Source organism: Sapajus apella, unplaced genomic scaffold, assembly GCF_009761245.1.
Source record: "Sapajus apella isolate SASKATOON/1434 unplaced genomic scaffold, GSC_monkey_1.0 scaffold14, whole genome shotgun sequence".
Taxonomy (NCBI): Eukaryota; Metazoa; Chordata; class Mammalia; order Primates; family Cebidae; genus Sapajus; species Sapajus apella.
In genome coordinates, this window is record NW_022436954.1 from 632742 (window position 1) to 653379 (window position 20638).

The 20638-nt window shown below is 51.7% G+C and overlaps 1 protein-coding gene across 9 annotated transcripts in view; it reads left to right on the forward strand.

Annotated features, from left to right (window-relative positions):
• The window catches only part of SHANK2 (SH3 and multiple ankyrin repeat domains 2), a 687472-nt gene that overhangs the window by 358196 nt on the left and 308638 nt on the right, over nt 1-20638 (forward strand). For all 9 annotated transcript variants that reach the window (XM_032282493.1, XM_032282495.1, XM_032282494.1 and 6 more), the window contains one exon: nt 1520-1633. In XM_032282493.1, the coding sequence (XP_032138384.1) occupies nt 1520-1633 (114 nt within the window). The remainder of the gene's footprint in view (nt 1-1519; nt 1634-20638) is intronic.

Consider the following 20638-nt stretch of genomic DNA (forward strand, 5'->3'; position numbering starts at 1 on the left):
TAGATGCATATATACATAGATACATAGATACATACCTGCATACATAGATACATACATACATACATACATAGATGCATACATACATACATACTAAGATATAAAGACTCTCTTTCCCCGCTTTGCCACTGCAAGCATTGCAAGCTTTACCAGAGAAGTCGTTCTCACAATGGGGCCATGGGGGCAGGTGGGATCCTTGTGACCTCCCCATCCCACCATGGTGTCTTTGGGCTTATGTCCCTCACCCATGCTCAGCAGCTGAGTTTAAAAACAAACATCCTTCATTCTTCTAGTGGAGGTTCACTGAGGGCCCACTGTGTACCCAACACACAGCCTGGGGAGGGATGTCTGTGTCTGGACTTCGCAGCTTCCACCCTGCAGGCTGGGCGGCCGTGTCTGTCCAGCAATGTATGTGGTCCCCAGAACAAGGTCACTGTGTGGCCACCATGCCTTCTCTCTAGGGGAATTGGCTTCTTCCAACCGCAAGTCAGAAACCCGCAGCCCTTGCCAGCAGCCACATAACAAATAGGTTCCTGATTAATAAGTCAGCATGCTGGTGGGCCGGGCCCCCAAGGGGCTGCTGCTGACTGTGAGGATTTTACTGCAGCCCCTTCCATTTTAATTAAGTGAAGATAATTCTACATCCATGCCATTGTCAGATGGTTCATGAGCTGCTCGCCCATCCTCTGCTGTGATATTTTTTTTTGAGGTGGAGTTTCACTGCGTCACCCAGGCTGGAGTGCAGTATTGCAATCTCGGCTCACTGCAACTTCTGCCTCCTGAGTTCAAGGATTTCTCCTGCCTCAGCCTCCCGAGTAACTGGGATTACAGATGTGCACCACCACGCCTGGGTAATTTTGGTATTGTTAATAGAGATGCGGTTTCACCATGTTGGCCAGGCTGGTCTCAAACTCCTGACCTCAGGTGATCCGCCTGCCTCAGCCTCCCAAACTGCTGAGGTTACAGGCATGAGCCCCCATGCCCAGCCCACTGCTGTGATTTCTCCTTCCCCACGCTCATTTAAAAGATCCAGACAGAGCCGGGTAGGTGGATTCTCTTCCCTGTAGGCCTTCTGCCTCTGGTTCTTGCCCAGCTTTGGAGGGGAAGGCGTGACCTCATCACTTCCTCCCCGTTTTGCGGTGGTGCCCCCTGACTCCACTTTTATATCTGAAATCATTGGTGGCAAGAACAGCCAAGCACACTGTCCCGTCTCACGTGGAGCACTGAGAAATGCTCCAAGGCACATTCATTCGTATGACGTGGTGTCAGATACGCAAGGATGCTTCATTCCTGTCTCATCACCTAAGGGGCAGAGGACACCTGTGGGCTGCAGTGCGGATGCCTCGATGTCTGTCAGCACCGTCCGCAGCTGCAGGAAGCACAGTCACACCACAGCCACTTGCTCCACGGGCGTGACTGAGGATGCACGGGTTCTCCTGCCTCTGCCCAGCCCCCGCTGCCTGTTCACCCTCAGGCCCCCCACATCCCCCTGCTAACGCCTCTCCCTTTCTGTTGTCCCTAGTTCTGAGCATTGGCGAAGGGGGCTTCTGGGAAGGCAGCGCCCGCGGGCACATCGGATGGTTTCCGGCGGAATGCGTGGAGGAGGTCCAGTGTAAGCCCAGGGACAGCCAGGCAGGTAAGGTGGGCGCTCGCGGCTGCCACCCTCAGTCCCATGGCCCACCCCAGGCCTGTGGTCATTGTGGCCCGTGGCAAGCTTCGGCCATTGCGTCGTGGAGGGAGGCTGAGTTGCAAATTCAGGACTTTCTTGATCTTTGGAAGCAAGTTGGTTGCCTCCATTCCTCTGGGCCTCATCCAAACCAGAAATTCCTTACAAGATGATTTGGAAGCTTTTAGTTAAAAGGCTGCTCAGTACACGTCCCAGAAAACTTGGACCGTATGTTCTAGCCTTCAGAGAAAGACTTTGGGGGGTTGATTAGATTTCTTTTTCGAACTCTTCTGTCGATGGCATAAAACAGGCAGCTCCCATGTGCAGGCCAGACGCTCCCGTGCCGCCCTGAGAACACACAGCGAACGCCTCCGTAAAAACTGCTCGAAAGAGTTCCGTGTTCTGACGGGAAGCCGTTCCAGCTTCTCTCTTAGAACCTCCAGATATAGCACTTGCTGAAAATCGTTTCAAAATTGATTGCCAAGAGATTGAATTGATTAACATGTGAAGAGGAGACCACTTATATAAAATGGTACCAAGACAGCGTGTGTGTGTCTGTGTGTGTCTCTCTGTGTGTGTGTGTGTATATATATATATATATATGCATGAGAGTTGGGGAAAAGTGAAGCCTTAACTGTAATAGAAGAAAAGCAGTTCACATGTGAACAGCATCTGGCTTTTTGTAGAGTCCAAGGCCCACAGCACACGTGTCAGGAGCAGCCACGGACGCTACAGCCACCAACCTTCCACGCCTTCTTGTGTGGAGCCCACTGCCTCTGAGCTCTGCCCAAATGTCCCCTTTGGCCTGTTTTTGAGGTTTCTCGTCTAGGGGCTCACTAGGTAGCCCCCCAGCCACCTGATCCCATCTGCCAGGGCCCGCCAGGCCCTACAAACACGTGCTCTGGAAAGCAAGGAGGAGTCTGTCCTGGGCCTGGCTGGCTTTGCCGTCCCGGCAGGGAGGCTCAGTGGGTTTCCGTCTGAGATCTTGGCTTCAGCAGGGGCTCAGTTCGTGCAGCAGCTTCCTTGCCGATGAGTTCCTGCTCAGGCTTAGACACCAGACGGTATTGAGGGGTATCGAGGTAAGGCATGCTCCACACTTAACCACGAAGGAGAAACTGGGAATGTGCTCTGCCCGGAAGGCGGCTAGGTGGGAGGGAGTGTGTTTTTCTGGATGATGGTGGTGATGACGATGTTACCCACAAAGCCAGTCTTCCCAAGAGTGGGGTCTTTCCCTGTCGTGTGTGCTACACAGCCAGTACCCAAAAGCAAAAGTGAGCCTCAAGCAGCACAGGCTCTATTTGATGGTCATGGAACCAAGAAGCAGGAGCTTGGCTCACCAATCAGTTTCTCAGCTCCTGAGGCTGGCGAGTCACAGAGACCGGGCCTCTGTAATGAAGGGATTGTGCTTTACATCAAGGGGAGGAATATTCACGTCTTTTCTGGAAATGGGCAGAGAACTTCTCAGAGCCGGTGTGTCGCCTTCCCTTTTGTCCATTTCTGGTTTCTTACCATTGTTGTCATGGTGATTGTCAACTGTCCTGGTGCCGGTGGGAGTGTCATTTAGCATGGAAATTAGATTGTAATGAGGTTAGAGGTTCTTGGGAAGCCAAGTGAGCCGCCATCTTGGATCCCATAGTCTTAGCCTTTTTGGTCATAAAGGGGAACTTGTGACCTCAGGCATCCTGGTGCTTCAAGATAAGCAGAGTCGAGGAAGGTTGCAATTCACCTTCACCACAAAGGCTTTACAATGGGCAGCAATCACACTGAGCCCTGGCACAGGCCAGACCTCCAAGCCCTACCAGTGCCCATCCACCCTGGTCCACGCCCACCCTCTTCTGCAGGCAGCCTGCCACTACCTCATTTGTCTGAGAAGAGCCAGGCCCAGGAGCTCAGCTGGCCCCGAGGTTGCTCAGTGCCTTCATTCTCCCCGTCCTCCAGTCCTCCCCTTCCCGAGCAGCTGCCACCCCTCCCTCTCTGGGCACTCACCTCCAGAGCTGGCCACCCTCCCTCCACTCTCTAGTTGGAAGGACTCAGCTGTGCCAGCACCAGGCTTTGCTGGCTAATGCCACACCTGGATGGGGCAGTGCTGGAGGGCCACACAGGCGGGTCATTTGAGCTTCCTGCTCTCTCCATCCTCCAGAGAATAGAGGCTTCCTGGATAGTGTGCAGGAGGAAGCAGGGCATCTGGAGCAACCTGCCCTCCTCCCTCCTGTGGGCTTTTCCTGCCCTCCTGCCAGCCTTGCCCTGTGTGCCCTGGATGAGAACGGAGAGCTTTCCCCAGCCTCACTGGCAGAGTCCACACCCAGGGTAGGTGGGAGAGGTGGAGTCTGCCAAAGATGCGTGTCCCGTGGAGGCAGCTTCTAGAGGGGTGGTGGTTTGTGCTTGTTTTTACCATGGGAGGAGGTTGTTGGTCTTTCGAGAAGCGTGATCTTGCTCTGGCTCACACTCCCGGGGTGGTGTCCTTGATAAAACCGCATTTTCTACCTGGGCTGATGCAGGTGTGAGTCTCACTGGGCCAAAGTCAGGGTGTCAGCAGGGCTGCATTCCTTTCTGGACTCGGGGAGAATTTGTTTCCTTGTCTTTCCGGCACTCGTGGCCTCATGACCCCTTCCTCCATCTCCCAAGCCAGCAACTGTGGGTAGGGTCCTTCTTCTTTTGTATCTCCCCAAACCTCCCTTCTGCCTCTTCTTCTTCCACTTTTAAGAACCTTTGTGATTATGGCCAGGCACAGTGGCTCACACCTGCAATCCCAGCACTTTGGGAGGCCAAGCTGGGTGGATCGCTTGAGGTCAGGAATTCGAGACCAGCCTGACCAATATGGCGAAACCACATCTCTACTAAAAATGAAGAAATTAGCTGGACGTAGTGGCGGGCACCTGTAATCCCAGCTAATCAGGACACTGAGGCAGGGAAATCACTTGAACCTGGGAGGCAGAGGTTGCAGTGAGCCGAGATCACACCACTGCACTCCATCCTGGGCCTCAGAGCAAGACTCCATCTCAAAAAGGAAAGAAAAGAACCTGTGTGATTAGATGGGCCCATCTTGCTAATCCACCTCAAGTAAAGTGATGGGCAGCCTTAATTCTGCCTGAAACCTTAATTTCCTTTTGCCTTAAGAGAACATATTCATAGGTTCCAAGGATTAAGACCTGGGCATCCTTGGAAGGGGCCATCTTTCTCCCTAACATAGACGGCAAAAATGACCTCAGAACTGCAACACAAAGGCTGTGGGTCAAGCAAGGAAGGCATCCCTGTGACCTGGGATGGAGCGAGGTGAACCAAGATCACAGCACAGAGGAGTCGAAAAGAGTAGGGAGGATTCCACAATGATTCCTGCTGGGTTCTGTTTGCCCTTGGGCGTTCTAAGATCGTGACTTCACACCTTCTTTTGTATTATCTTCTTTTATAGAGGTGTGATTTACATACTGGAAAACACACAGATTATAAGAAAAATCTAGTTCAGTGCATTCTGACAAATGTATATACCCATGTCTCCAACTGCAAATAAGATATTAAACCTTCCCTTCACAGGCCAGGTGCAGGGGCTCACACCTGTCATCCCAGCACTTTTGGAGGCCGAGGCAGACAGATCACTTGAGGTCAGGGGTTCGAAACCAGCCTGGCCAACATGGTGAAACCCCGTCACTACTAAAAGAATAAAACATTGGCTGGGCATGGTGGCATGCACCTGTAATACCAGCTACTCAGGAGGCTGAGGCAGGAGAATCACTTAAACCTGGGAGGTGGAGGTTGCAGTGAGCCAAGGTCACACCATTGCACTCCAGCCTGGGCGACAAGAGCAGAACTCCATGTCAAAAAATGTATAAATATTTTTAAATATTTTTAAAATTATTTTAAATATTTTTAAAAACACCTTTCCTTCACCCCAGGAAGTAATCGCAGGCTGTCTTCCATCCCTCCCCATCCCACACCAGAAGAAAGCACGGTTCTGATTTCCGTCACCTTAAACCAGTTTTGCTTGTCACTGGATTTCATGTAGATGGGAGCCTGCAACTCGGGCCCACTTCTTTCCCTCAGCCTAATGCCTGTGATGTCAGCTGTGTATTGCAGGACTCAGTGGTTTACACATTTTTTTTTTTTTGAGACAGAGTCTCACTCTGTCGCCCAGGCTGGATTGCAGTGGTAGGCACCATCTTAGCTCACTGCAACCTCCAACTCCAGGGTTCAAGTGATTCTCATGCCTCAGCCTCTCTAACAGCTGGGATTACAGGCTCCCACCACCACAGCTGGCTAATTTTTGTACTTTTAGTAGGGACAGGGTTTCACTATGTTGGCCGGACTGGTCTCGAACTCCTGACCTCAAGTGATGAGCCTGCCTCGGCCTCCCAAAGTGCTGGTATTACAGGCGTGAGTCACTGCACCCAGACAGCAGTGTGTACATGTTTATTGCTGAGTAGTGTTCTAGGGTGTATTTGTACCACAGTTTGATCATTCTCCTGATGATGGACATGTGGCTGTCTTCTCAGTTTTGGCTAATATGAATGAACCTGCTAAAAAAGGTTTTTGTTTGAGTCTTTCTGCAGACATACATTTTCCTCTCTCTAGGGAGAAAACTGCTGGGTCGTATGATAATGTTGTGATTTTATAAGAAACTACCACACAGTTCTCCGAAGTGCTGTCTCATTTTATTCTACCAGCAGTGTGTGAGAGTTTCGGTTGCTCCACTTTGTCATCAACATTTGGCATTGTTGGTCTGTTTAACTTCTGCTGTTCTAGTGGATATGAAACGATATCTTATTGTGGGTATAATTGCATTTTTGTGGTGATGACGTTTAAGCGTCTCTTGGTGTGCTCATTTGCTCTGTGTATAGCTTCTTTAAGTCTTTGGTCCATTTTTAATGGTTGTGTTCATCCTTATTGGTTTGTAGGGGTTCTTTATATATTCTGCTTATCGGTCCTTTGTCAAATATATATTGCACACATTTTTCCCAGTCTGTCACTTGCCTTTTCATGTTCCACCTGCAGTCATCTCTCAATGTACATGGGGATTGGTTCCAGGACACCACGCCTCACACCATACACCAAATCCACCTCAAGTCCCACCGTCAGCTCCACAGAACCTGTGTATGTGAAGTCAGCCCTCTGCATATGCAGGTTTTAATATTGTGTTTTCAATCTACATTTAGTTGAAAAATCCACATGTAAGTTAAGCTCATTCAGTTCAAACCCGTGTTGTTCAAGGGTCAACTGTATGTCTTTTAATGAGTAGAAGGGTTTTTAAAATTTTGAATCTAGTTCAGATTATCCTTTTTTCCCTTTGTGTTAATGCTTTTTGTCACCATTTTTTTTTCATCACGGTCTTGCTCTGTCATCCAGGTGGGAATGCAGTGGTGCCATCACAGCACATTACATGCCTTGACCTCCCAGGCTCAAACGATTCTGCCGCCTCATTTTAAAATTTATTGTATTATGATACTTTTTGTAGAGACAAGGTCTCACTACATTGCCCAGGCTGGTCTTGAACTCCTAGGTGCAAGCGACCCTCCTGCCTCAGCTTCCCAAAGTGCTGGGATTGCAGGTGTGAACCACTGTGTCTGTCCCTTTTTGTAGCTTTTTTTGATGTTGAAAATTAGAAGACTTTGAATATACATAGAATCCGGAAGTTGGTACAAAATGTTTTTTAGATGTTCCCATCCAGCAGGGTCCTTCTACATGGTCAGCCTTGCCTGCACCCTTGCAAGCTGTTTCTCTTTGATGGAGCGCCGATGCTTTGTGTTGTAAAATGAACATTTAGTTAGTAAATCTCATTCATGAACATTAAATAGTGAGTGACTCACAGAATGAACAACTCAGCTAAGAAGTGGCTGCTCAGGACCCAGTGAATTCTCGTCGCCTGATGGCAGTCACCGGAGACTGGGGATAATGAACAGCAAAATCATATGGTGCTCCTGGCTGGTTGCTTGGTTGATTGATAGGCAGGCTGGCTGGCTGGTCGATTGGTTGGCGGGTTAGCTGGTTGATTATTAGATGACTTGTTGGCTGGCTGACTGGTTGATTGGTTGGTTGATTGATTGATTGGTTGGTTGGTTGGTTGGTTGGTTGATTATTAGATGGCTGGCTGGCTGGCTGGCTGGTTGGTTGATTGGCTGGCTGGCTGATTGGTTGATTGGCTGGCTGGCTGGCTGGTTGGTTGGTTGGTTGGTTGGTTGGCTGGCTGGCTGGTTGATTGGTTGATTGGTTGGTTGGTTGTTTGGTTGGTTGGTTGGTTGATTATTAGATGGCTTGTTGGCTGGCTGGCTGGCTGGCTGGCTGGTTGGTTGATTAGCTGTCTGGATGACTAATTGGTTGGTTGGTTGGTTCGTTAGCTGGCTCCCTGGCGGGTTTTTGTTTGTTGGTTGATTGATTAACTGGTTGGTTGGCTGACTGATTAGATGGTTAGTTGTTTGGTTGGTTAGCTGGCTGACTGGTTGGTTGGATGGATGGATGCATGCATGGATGGATGGATGGATGGATGGATGGATGGATGGATGGATGGATAGATGGTTGATTGATTGGTCAAATGATACAAGCTCAGCTCATTTCCATGAACAGTTTTGTAGTTTTGCCTTCAAGATATGATGGGCTTACTCACCTGAACCTTAGTTGTGATTTCTTAGGGCTGTATGTTTATGGGACTTCGTAGTTTCCAGTGGGCTTTCCTGCTTACTGTCTCATCCAACCTTGTGAAATAAGCAGGGCAGGAATCATCACACACATTGTACACATGAGCATCCCCATCTTAGCACATTGGAGCGCACAGATAGGGAGTTACTGGGCTGGGACTATGACCCATTGTTTGTGACTTCTAATGCTTGAGCTGTGACCTGTGCCTGCATCACAGCAGTGTCTCTCATACAACAATCAGGGTGGTAATCCTGGTGTGTGACTGCCGGTGATTCGTCTTCCTGTGCATCCACCTGAAGTAGTGGAGAAGCAGAAGCAGATCCAGGTCTCTGCTCAGCTCAACTGTCTCTGGCTGGCTCTGAGTAGACGTCGTTATCTGAAATGTGAAGGCTGGAGATGATGAGTGTGAAGGGTTGGGGGAAGCTTATTGATTGTAGCTTTCTTGTTTCTGTGCATAAGAGACAGAGGCATGCCCAGATTTATAAAATCTCACCTCTTTGCATGCATCAGCCCAGAGACCTGAGAGCAAAGTGCCATATATGACTATGTTGTTATATGCGGGAAGAGAGGCATCTTGGGAGATTGTGCTCTGGAAAATTGCTGGTTAATTACATGCATGTCCACACCCCATCCTGCTGGCATTTAGGCTCCCTGAGGGCAGGGATCACATCTTGCTGTTCTGTGCCCTGCATGGTGCCTATCCAGGACAGAGTGCATGTCAGTTGCCCCACCGTGTTTGTGGAAAGCCGGTTGGGTGGTGTTGCACTTGATTGGTCAGGAGACGGAAGGTCTGGCTTTTGTCTAGACTCTACAGTTTTCCACCCATATGTAGTAGGTAGCATAATGTCAACTGCTACAACAGGTGAACCCACAACTTCAGTGGCTTAATGGAGTGCAGGATTTTTCATGCCCAGTAGCCACGCCAGTGTGGTCTCTTATGGTCAGCAGATGGGATGATTTTCTCCACGATGTAACCAAGCAGTCCAGGCCCTTCCATTGTGTGGCCTGGTCATCCTCGAGGGTCTTAGGGTCCCATGCCTCCTGCCTGCAGAGACGGGAAGAGAGACTGGAGAAATGGTGCCCTCTTGTGTGAGGCTGTGGCACAGTATGGACACGCATCACTGCCGTGACACGCCAGGAGGGGACCTGGTTGCTGCAGATGCTGAGCCCTGTGGTCCCAGGCAAGAAGCCACCTGCTGCTGAATATTTGAGTCAAGGTTCAGAGAAACCTCAATTTTGCTCTTGAGGACTTTTAACTGATTGGAGGAGGCCTACCCACATTACCGAGAAAAATCTTGACTTCAAGCCAACAGACTGTAAATGTTTACCACATCTACAAAATACCCTCCCAGCAACACCTCAGTTACTGTTTGACTGCCTAACCGAGTGCCATAGCCTGGTCAGGTTGGCCCGTAAAGCTGACTCTCTTGGGGCCAGACATGAACCCTGGATGGAGGGACAGTGCCCACCTCCCCTGCTGGAGACCTTGACTGCCTCCTGCACTTCCAAGGCTTTGATTTCCTTCTCTGTGAATTCAGGCTGCTGGATTGTAGAGTGACTTGATCCTTCCTCCTTAGAATGCTACAATGTTTTTTGAGACAGAGTTTTGCTCTTGTTGTCCAGGCTGGAGTGCAATGGTGTGATCTTGACTCACTGAAACCCCTACCACCCGGGTTCAAGCGATTCTCCTGCCTCAGCCTCCCGAGTAGCTGGGATTACAGGCATGCGCCACCACGCCTGGTTAATTTTGTATTTTCAGTAGTGATGGGGTTTCTCCGTGTTGGTCAGGCTGGTCTTGAGCTCCCGACCTCAGGTGATCCTCCCACCTCCCAAAGTGCTGGAATTACAGGCATGAGCCACTGCTCCTGGCCAGAATTCTGCAAATTGAAATCAGGGCTGCCCTTGATGATGTATCTTGACTAAGAAACAAATAACATATTTCCAAAGTCATCAGTTGACACCCATGGATGAGGCAGCTTATGAAAAATGAAAGCAATGCATGTCCATGCAATTTTAAGTGACACATCTGATGTGTACACGGAAGCTGTCAGTCCAAGGCTCTCTGTTTATCCCTGAGAAAATGACATAAGGCCAAGCAGCACTGGAGCAGATCATATTTCAGTTTCTGAAACAAAGGACCTGAGTATCAGTGGGCACCATTCATGCAGAACAAGATGAGAAAATGGGTGTGGTGAGTCAGCCCTGCTCATCCCTGTTTCCATCCTCCAGAGACAGGTAGGATCTGGTCACCCAAAAGCCACTGAGGTAGGAGTGGTGGCCTCACCACCAGGCAGCTCAGACCAGGCTGTAAGGTGCCACATTCTCAACTCCTACCTCACTGCTGGGCACCTCAGTGTCATTTCGGTGCATCCTGCACCATATGCGCTGCCAGAGCCTGTTGGAGTCAGGATCCTCAGTCAGCTGCAGAGACCAGTGAGGAAGTGACTTGATGGGATTCTCTGCAGAATGGGCTTCCAGAATCTTCCAGCTGACTCCCTGCTGCCGGGCTCTCGACTGGGTAGAGAATGTGAGTATAGGCTGGGATTAGTCGTACCTTCCCTTGACCAGTCACTCTTGTAGGGTAAGTCTGCATTCAAGAATAGTCCTTGTGGCTCTCTAGAAATTTCTAGAAGCTAGCCATAAGCACAGGGTCTAGATCAGAAACTTGGAACTCTGACCAGGAAACAGATGCAGTTTGTAACGTGTCCTTTTTGTTTGTTCGGTTGTTTTATTATTATTTGTTTTGGTTTGGTTTGGTTTTTCGAGGTGGAGTTTTGCTCGTGTTGCCCAGGCTGGAGTGCAGTGGCGTGATCTCGGCCCACTGCAACCTCCGCCTCCCGGGTTCAAGCAATTCTCCTGCCTCAGCCTCCCTAGTAGCTGGAATTACAGTGCACACCACCACACCCAGCTAATTTCTTGTATTTTTAAGTAGAGACACGGTTTCACTATGTTGGCCAGGCTTGTCTCAAACTCCTGACCTCAGGCGTCCTTGGCCTCCCAAACTGCTGGGATTACAGGCGTGAGCCACTGCGCCTGGTCCCTTCCTACTTTTTCGTGGCACTCAACTGAGAAGAGAGAGGACCTCATTTGAACCTCCTACTCGCCCTTTATGAGCAGTGCCTTTATGATCTCCGCTTATTCATAAGGAAACACACGTCGTGTATGTGTCCAGGTAAGATGTGTGTCAGGCTGTCTGGATTCCCAAGCTCTCTTCCTGTGGACTGTTTCTGTTCAGAATCCCTGCTGTGAACTCCCCTTTCCAGCCACTCTCTAATTTACCAGCATGGGGCCCCTTACCAGGAGCGTCTCACAGCGTAGCATTTCCGTTTGCCCTGAGAAGTGCCTCCGCACTGCCACCCGTCCCACACCCCAGGGCTCATGGCCACGACGTTCTCAGATCTCTCCTTCAGGCCGTGTGGACCCGACAGGGTGGCGTTGAGGCAGTACGGGTTTCCTCCCAGAAATCATCCTGAGCGCAGTACGTTGTTCCTATGTCATCTGAAGCCACACCTGGAGCCATTCCTCCTGTCTCCTGTAGGACACCCTGTGTTTCAGGGTTTCAGGACACACTCGGATGTTAAATCTCCTTTTCCCAAACCCAACCCTTGGGTCAGGGCTGGGCAGAAGAAGGATGAGGACCTCGTCATTTTGCCAACTGTTTTGTGACTGCAGCAGTCCCCCGTTATCTTCGGAGGATACTTCCCAAGAGCCCCAGTAGGTGCCTGAAACAGGAATAGCACTGAACCCTGTACTGCATACACGGTGTTTCTGGTCTGATAACAGAGCCGGCTGCTAAGTAACTAACCAGTGCTTGGTGAGGACAGCAGGAGTGCGCTGGACAGAGGGATGAGTCGCCTCCCCCGGGCGGACCGGCACGTGATGTCACGCTACTCAGAATGGCGTCCAATTGAAAACTTTTCAGCTGTTTATTTCTGGACTTTTATGTTTAATGTTTTCAGACTTCAGCTAACTGTGGGTGATTAAAACCTCAGAAAGCGAAGCCTTCGATAAAGGGGACTGCTGAAGTTGCAAGTGACTTGGGGCCACTGTCCTTTGAGATTTCTTGTCTGTGGCCATTGATAGGAAGAGGACATAATGAGAAGAGTCCTCATCCACCATGGCCCTGGGCGGGGGACCCGTCCTCTTGGCAGCCACGCCTCACTGTGCAACACTAGGTCAGCCTCTGGGATCCACCTGCTCTCCCTCGGGAGCCATATCAGGTGTGCACTGGAGTCAGCCATGTTCCCCCATCCTGCAGGCCACGTGACGTTATCATTCCAGCCCTTTCAGAGCACATAGTTCCAAACCTTGTCCCTGTGGTTGGATCCCCTCACCTCTCGTTTGATGTTTACAGGTAACTCCTGTGATCCTCAGAGTAAACTTGGGAGGGGGACATGCAGTGATGTTAGTCCATTTTAGACAGGAGGTCAGAGATGGTGAGTGACTTGCCCAGAAGCATGGGTGGCCAACCCAGGACCTAAACATAGATACATCTGTGCTGACCTCTGTTCCCTTCACCCACCGGGCTGAAGCATTCCCAGAGCCAACCCTCTGAGATGTTAAGATTTTGTGGCCTTGGAGTCAGGAACCAAGGGCGGTGATGGTGGTGGTAGTGATGATAAGTGGTTGATGACAGCCATGGTGACTGTGGTGATGGTGATGATGGTGGTGATGCTGGTGTGGTAGTGATGACAGTGGTGATGCTGTTTTCATTGGTGATGATGGCGGCTATTCTGTTGATGGTGGTGGTCATGGTGATTTCAGTGGTGATGCTATTTTTTTTGGTGGTGATGGTGATGGTGGTGGCGGTGCCTGTGGTGATGATTCTGGTGATGCTGGTGATGGTAGTCATGGAGATGATAGTGGTGATGCTCATGGTGGTCATAGTGATGATGGTGGTGATGCTGGTGATGGTAATGATGGTAGTGGTAATTATAGTCATGGTGGTGGTGGTGGTGGTGTTCATGGTGATGTTGGTGGTGATGGTGGTGGTGGTGGTCATGGTGATAATGGTGGTGATACTAGTGGTGGTGGTCATGGTGTTGATGCTGGTGGTGGCGATCATGGTGATGATGGTGATCGTGGTGATGAAGGTGGTGGTAATTGTGGTGATGGTGGTGGTTGTCATGGTGATGGTGGTGATACTGGTGGTGGTGATCATGGTGATGGTGGCAGTGGTGGTCATGATGATGATGGTGATCGTGGTGATGAAAGTGGTGGTAATTGTGATGATGGTGGTCGTGGTCATGGTGATGGTGGTGATACTGGTGGTGGTGATCATTGTGATGGTGGCAGTGGTGGTCATGATGATGAGGTGATCGTGGTGATGAAGGTGGTGGTAATTGTGGTGATGATGGTGGTGATGGTGGTGGTAGTGGTCACGCTGATGACAGTGGTGATGCTGCTTTTGTTGGTGATGCTAGTGATTCTATTGATGGTGGTAGTCATGGTGATTGATGGTGGTGGTGATGCTAGTAGCAGTCATGCTGGTGGTGATGGTGACTGAGGTTTTAAGATGATAAAGGAAGGATCTAGTGAAGTCTGACACTCCAGCTTGGTGAACGGTACTGCTCCAGCCATGGACGAATATTCTTCCTCCTCCCAGCCCTGTGCAGCCTTCTCTTCCTTTGGAGGAAGCACCTGGCTTGCCCCTTCTAGTTTCTGAAATTCCATTTCATTCCTCATATCCCCTCTTGGTGTAGAGGAATCAACACCACACTGGGTGCTCTTGAGAAAACTCACTTTACCCTTGTATGTTTCGGCTTTCTCATCTGTGAGTTGGATTTATATGCCCTGCAGACACGCCCTGCAGGGCTCACAAAGAATGCAAAGGTATCCAAGTCCAAATGCAGAGCAGAGTTGTTACTGGTGGCCCTGATGGAAGCTGCTTCCTCACAGTAATACTGGGAACACCGGCACCACCAAGGCTCTGGCCATGCGGGTCACCGTGGCTAGCAGTGGCAGGTCACCATCACTCCTGCTCTGCCCTCATTTCCACCCAGCCCCTGCCCATCGGCTGTCCTGCTTTCTGGGGCTTGGTCTAATAGACTGCCCCACCCACAGCCCCACTGTAAAAGGAGGCCAGGCCAGAGACAGCCCAAGGCGGCTGCAGAGGAGAGAGGCACAGAGGCAAAGGGTCGATGCAAAGGTCATAAGTCCACTGCATTCCCCATCACTGATGAGCCCTGGCTGCCCAGACCAGCTGTGTTTCCACTTGGAAGTTACTCCTGCTGTTTGTTGCGAACTCTGGCATGCTCCCACTTACTCTGAGGAGACTCAGGCTGCGGCGTGGGAACCTCTGCGTGGCTAGAGGTCTGGGCTGGGCCCATCTGCACATAGCAGGTAGAATACCAGCCCAGCCCATCAGTGGGTCCAGGTGTCCACCCTCAGCTGATAGCAGAACCCCTCCTCTTTGAGCCCCTGCTTAGAAACCAAACAGTCCCTGAAACAGACAGGGTATCCCCACGTCCACTCCCTCGGTCTGGTGCAAATTAATCTCGGCTTTGGTTTTGGCAGCCTGGTGCCCGGGGAGGTGGGAATGATGCCCAAGGCCTCTGTTGCCTCTCTGGTTTTGTCACCGCGGCCCCTGTCCTGGATCATGTGAGCCCCCGGAAGATGTGGCGGGGTGGAGCACCACCTGCAAGCCTGAGACCTGTGGCAGCTCAGGCCGCCTGGAACATCCCTTAGAGACCTCCCTTCACCCCTCTGACAGGTCCTGCCCAGCCCCTGGGGGGGTGCCGGTGAGACAGAGGTGGCGGTGTGCATGGGGGACAGACTCTCTCCCTGCAACGGGCAGGCTGCCTCTGCTCCGCTGAGTAGGCGATGGAGCTTGGCAGGGTTGTGAGGAGCAGGGCCAGCTGGCAAGAAAGAAGGAGAGAAGAGACTTTGGAGAGAGGAGAGTTAGGTGAGGGGACGGGCCAGCCACACTGGACAGGAGAGCTTTTGGGGTGTCTGGAGCATGCAGGTTTAAAGCTGAGATCTGCTCTGATCAGTGGGCGTCCCTCCCTCTCGGGTCACGTCAACGCTTTTAGCAGCAAACCTCATGCCTCCTCAAGCCTGAGTATGATGGTGGGTGGACAAGGGCAGGGAGGGTCCAGGCATCCCCAGGGGTCTGTCCTGTGTAGTGTGCAGTCTCCTGACCCCCCCGGCCATGCCCATCGGGCCCACAGCCTGGGTCCTCCCGGAGGCTCACAGGCTACCCAGAGATGAGGTCTGTGCGGGGTGGAGGCGTCCTACAGGCCTGGCAGCTGCGGACACAGGTCCCAGGATGCCCCTTGGAAACCCACACACCCTCTGCAGGTGGCCCTCCTGGAAAGCCACCACTCGTGCTCAGGACCCAGGACCAAAAGCTGTATGTGGCGCCTCGTGTCCCTGGCCCTGACAGCTCAGCCTGCAGGGGGCCACCTGTGGCTTCCCGTGTCCATGGATGGGAGGCAGGACTGCAGCCCCCAACACGGGAAGAGCTCTTAGCAGTCAGAGTTGGGGGTGGGCCCTGGCCCCAGGGATGAAGGACTCGGGGCAGAGGCCCCGACACTCACCTAGATGGGGAAGGCAGGGGAGTCCTGACTTCCCCATCCATCCAGCGTTTCCCTAGGCCTCAGCCTCAGGCTCCCGTGGGAGCAAACACCTCTCTCAGCCCATGCCACAGAGGGGAAACTTGACTCCTGGGGGGACATTCCCTCGCTGGTCAGTGGCAAATGCAGATCAGAACTTAGGGTATCTATGACCAGGCATGGTGGCTCACACTTGTAATCCCAACACTTTGGGAGGCAGAGGTTGGCAGATCACCTGAGAGGTCAAGAGTTCGAGACCAGCCTGGCTGGCACCTGTAATCCCAGCTACTCAGGAGGTTGAGGCATGAGAATCACTTGAACCCAGGAGGCAGAGGTTGCAGTGAGCCGAGATCGCACCACTGCACTTCACCAACATGGTGAAACCCTGTCTCTACTAAAAATACAAAAACTAGCCGGGTGTGGTGGCACACACCCATAGTCCCAGCTACTCAGAAGGCTGAGGCACGATAATCACTTGAACCCAGGAGCCAGAGGTCACAGTGAGCTGAGATCCTGCCACTTCTCTCCAGCCTGTGTGACAGAATGAGACTGTGTCTCAAAAAGAAAAAAAAGAATTCAGGGGTTTCTAGGTGTTCTCCCGAAGCCTTTTTGTGCCAAGTGAGACCCTGGCTGGGTGAACAGGGTACCCGGCTTCTTCCTGCATGCAGCACCCAAAACATCTCTCCTTTGCCCCGGAGACACCCCTGGGGCTTCAGGCCACTGTTCCCACTGCCAGCCTGTCCCCAGTGGCCCCTGCCCTGTGTCTCCCACCCCCTGGGTCTGTGTCACCTCCACGGCTCACACAGCGGCTCCCCAGGCAGGTGACCAGGAGATGCCCTTGCAGGTCAGACCCAGAATCCAGAGTTTCCTTGACTCCTTCCTCTCCGAGCCTTCCGAATAGATGGGAGGATTCTGTTTGGTGCCATGCGATGGTTTTACGTTTTCTGTGCGGCACGTAGCAAGCATACAGAGAGGTTCACAGACCAACCACAGGTCCAGTGGGCAGTTACGAAACAAACACCATGGACCAAGCACCCCCAACCCTGCCCCACTCGCCCCCTCTGCCTCCTCAGCTTCCTCCCCAGGAGGGTGGTCTCTGCCTAGGGCTGGTCTCGCACGGTCGCTTCCTGATTTTATTACTAGTCCCAGACTCTTATTGTGCAGCCCCTAACGGTGTCATGGGACTTTGCCCCCTCATGAGCCATGTGGAGATGGGGTTGGCGTGTGCCGTGCTGGGCTGGCCTCTCCCCCAACAGCTGTCCCTGGTATCTAGGCTATGCGAGTAGATCTAGGTCACCCGTTTTCGCTGTAAGGTCGTTCGCTGGGGTTTTGTCCCTCTGCCCCACCGTGGACAGTCCGAGGCCACTTGCTGTGGGAGCCCCTACGTTTGGATACCCTTCCCCACCCCAGGGGTGGCCGTGGTCAGGGCAGGCACATCCTGTGCTTTTCTGAGTTCTCCAGCCCTGCCCAGCACGGATGTCTTCGTCAGCCCAGGTTGCTGTCAGAAGGCTGAGGGCTGAGGGGCTGAAATGCTGGTTCTGGAAGCTGGGCAGTCGGAGATCAGGGTGTGGCATGGCCGGTTCTGGGAGGGCCTCTTCCTGGCTTACAGGCAGCCTCGGTCTCTCAGTGTCCTCACCTGCAGAGGGACAGAGACAAAGAGTACTGTGCGGTCTCTTCTTAGGATGGCAGGCATCCCATCTTGGGGACCCCAGCTTCGTGACCTCATCTAAACCCATCACACCCCAAAGGCCCCATCACACTGGGGAGCCATGGATTCTGGGGCATCACAGACATTGAGTCTGTAAGAGAAATGGTGCCCACGTGCCGCCAACTCGCTACTGACACGCCCTTCCGCCGCTGGCATGCCACGTGTGCCGTGACGAAGTCCTTGTGATTTCCATTTGCGGGTTCCCTTGTTAATTCGGAGGCCGAGCCCCTTTCTGTGCATTTATTGGCTGGCTGTTTGTGTGTCTTCTTTGGCCAAGCGCCAGTTCGGGTCTCCTCCCTGCTTTTCTTTAGGCTTGCCTGCTTTGTGTTGATTTGTGGTCGCTCCTCGCATACTTCAGAGGCAAGACCTTTGTCAGTGGTACGCGTGTGCAGACTTCTGCTCCCACAGCGTGCTGGGTCTTCTTTTCGGGGGGCTGGGGACTCTTCCACACAGCTCTGGTGGTCCGTGGTCCTCTTTGTAACTTGGAGAAGGCAGGGACTGGTCCAGTGCCTCCCACAGACGGCAGTGCAGCTCGACTGGGACCCCATAGCCTGCTTTCCCCCTTCTCGAATACGAAGGCTCCCTTCCATGTATGCCAGGGAGGATGGTTTTCTACTTGAAATGGTGACTTAAAGAACTGCTTTAAGGCCGGTTGCAGTGGCTCACACCTAAAATCCCAACACTTTGAAAGGCCAAGGTGGCAGATTACCCGGGGTCAGGAGTTTGAGACCATCCTGGCCAACGTGGCGAAACCTCATTGCTGTTAAATATTAGCCGGGCATGGTGGCGGGCGCCTGTGATCCCAGCTACTTGGGAAGCTGAGGCAGGAGAATCGCTTGAATCCGGGAGGCAGAGGTTGCAGTGAGCCAAGATTGCACCACTGCACTCCAGTCTGAGCCACAGAGAAGACTGTCTCTAAATAAACAAATAAATAAAAACTGAATAAATAGCAAGCTGCTTCTGGAAATAAGTGTGTAGGAATGACTGTTTGGGAAACTCTGCCCTGTGGTTTTGATGACCACCAAGCAGCGGTCCCTTTCCCAGACAGCTCCTTATCTTCAGGCTCTCAGAGATGCTTGGGTGGGGGACAGCTGCAGATGTTTGGGCCGGGGGGTGGGTACCCTGGGGCTCTCAGGGTTCTGGACCACTGTGACAGTAATCCCAACCCCGATTCCAACCCCAATTCCCCACCCTGGGAATTTCTCATGGTTTTCCTCCAATCTCCAAACTACCCTGCGCATTCAGTATCGTCGTTCCTCTTCTGCATGTAAGGCTGTGGGCTCAGGGAAATTAAGCAACTGGTCCGGGGTCTCGCAGCCCTGCAAGTTTCAGCCTCAGCACTTGCATGGGGGTCGCCTAACAAATGGAACCCCTCACTCCTTGAGCTCATAAACAGAACTGACACAAAACACCATCCAGAGAAGGTGAGAAGCAGAAGGGATGATAGTTACTGCTTAGTTCAAAATCTCTCTGACTTAGTAATGTGTATCGCTGTTAAAAGGAAAATCTCCTGCATTAAAAAAAGAAGAAGAAGAAGAAGAAAGAAAAGAAACCTATTGTGAAACCAAGGCTCTGTCTTTGAAAATGTAAATTACAGGCCAGGCATGGTAACTCATGCCTGTAGTCCCAGCATTTTGGGAGCCCAAGGCAGGTGGATCACCTGAGGTCAGGAGTTCAAGACCAGCCTGGCCAACATGGCGAAACCCTGTCTCTACTAAAAATACAAAAAAATTAGCTGGGCATGGTGGCGGGTGCCTGTAATCCCAGCTACTCAGGAGGTTGAGGCAGGAGAATTGCTTGAACTCAGAAGCAGAGGTTGCAGTGAACCAAGATCGTGCCATTGCACTCCAGCCTGGGCAACAGAGTTAGAATCCATCTCAAAAAAAAAAAAAAAAAGAAAGAAAAAGAAAAAGAAAGAAAAAAAAGTAAAGAAAATGTGAATTGCCAGGAAAAATGTTTTGTCTTTAAAGGTAAGCATAGGGTCATGCATTTAGGTTATCATCTACATGGAAGCGCCATAAAAAACAGACATGAGATGCCCCTCAGATGACCTGGAGTTTCTGGACCCCAATTTGGGAAAACCCATTTAGAGCCAGGCCTTTCTTTTTCAGGGGAGGAAATCTGGGCTTCTGGTTACTGGGGATGGAATGCCTGGCTAATGGCAGAGCTGGCGTGGAGCCCTGGCGTTAAACTCGGACCCAGGGCCTCTCCCTGCCCCTATACCAACTCAGAGGCTGCTCTTGTCATTACTGCTTTTTAAATTGGAAATGACAAAACCCCAGGGCTCCCTCCAACCCCTGTCCCCACAAAAGGAATGTATTAGTGTATATAACTGAGAAGTCTAAGATGGCTGGCATCAGGCATAGTTGGATCCATCTGCTCAACTGATGTCACCAGGGAGCTCTCATTCCATCTCTTGGCCTGATTTCTCCATGAGGGCTTTATTCTCTGAGTGATTCCCTCTCAGGATGGTCCCTGGCAGCCCCAGGGCTTATGTCCTCATAGGTCCAAGTCCTGCAGAAAGACAGTGACTCTGTGCTAGTAGCTTCTCAGTGAGTCTTTCAATGTGCCCTGGTGGGACCTACCTGAATGATGCTCGTGCCCACCCAGAGCCAATCACTCTGGCCAGGGGGTGAGTGCACCAGCAAGTGTGACTGGCCGGTTCTGGGTCAGGGGTGTAGGGAAGGTGCCTCGCCAAGGATGACCGGGGTGCTGGAACCAGCAGAAGGAGGGGTTGGCAGGCAGGACCTCTGCAGGCCATAGTTACTGATGTGCCTTCAGCAAGGGAGGTCAAGCGCCTGGGCTCTTTGAAGATCAGAGGAGGACATTGCCGTGACCTACTTTCCCGGGGAGCAGGAGTGCCTTCCCAAGGACACAAAGCGGGTGGGAGCTACCACCCACAGATCTGGGCGGCTCTGGTTGGAGCCATGGGGCAGGGCATGGTAGAGTCCTATTAAACAGCAGTGTCGTTAGTCACAGTGTGTATAAACCCTGGCAAAACATCAGCATACCCATGCTCGGTTCTTCCAAAATAGAATGTTTTTGTTATCTTTAGAGCACTTAAAAATGCAGGCGAATGACTCTATTAGC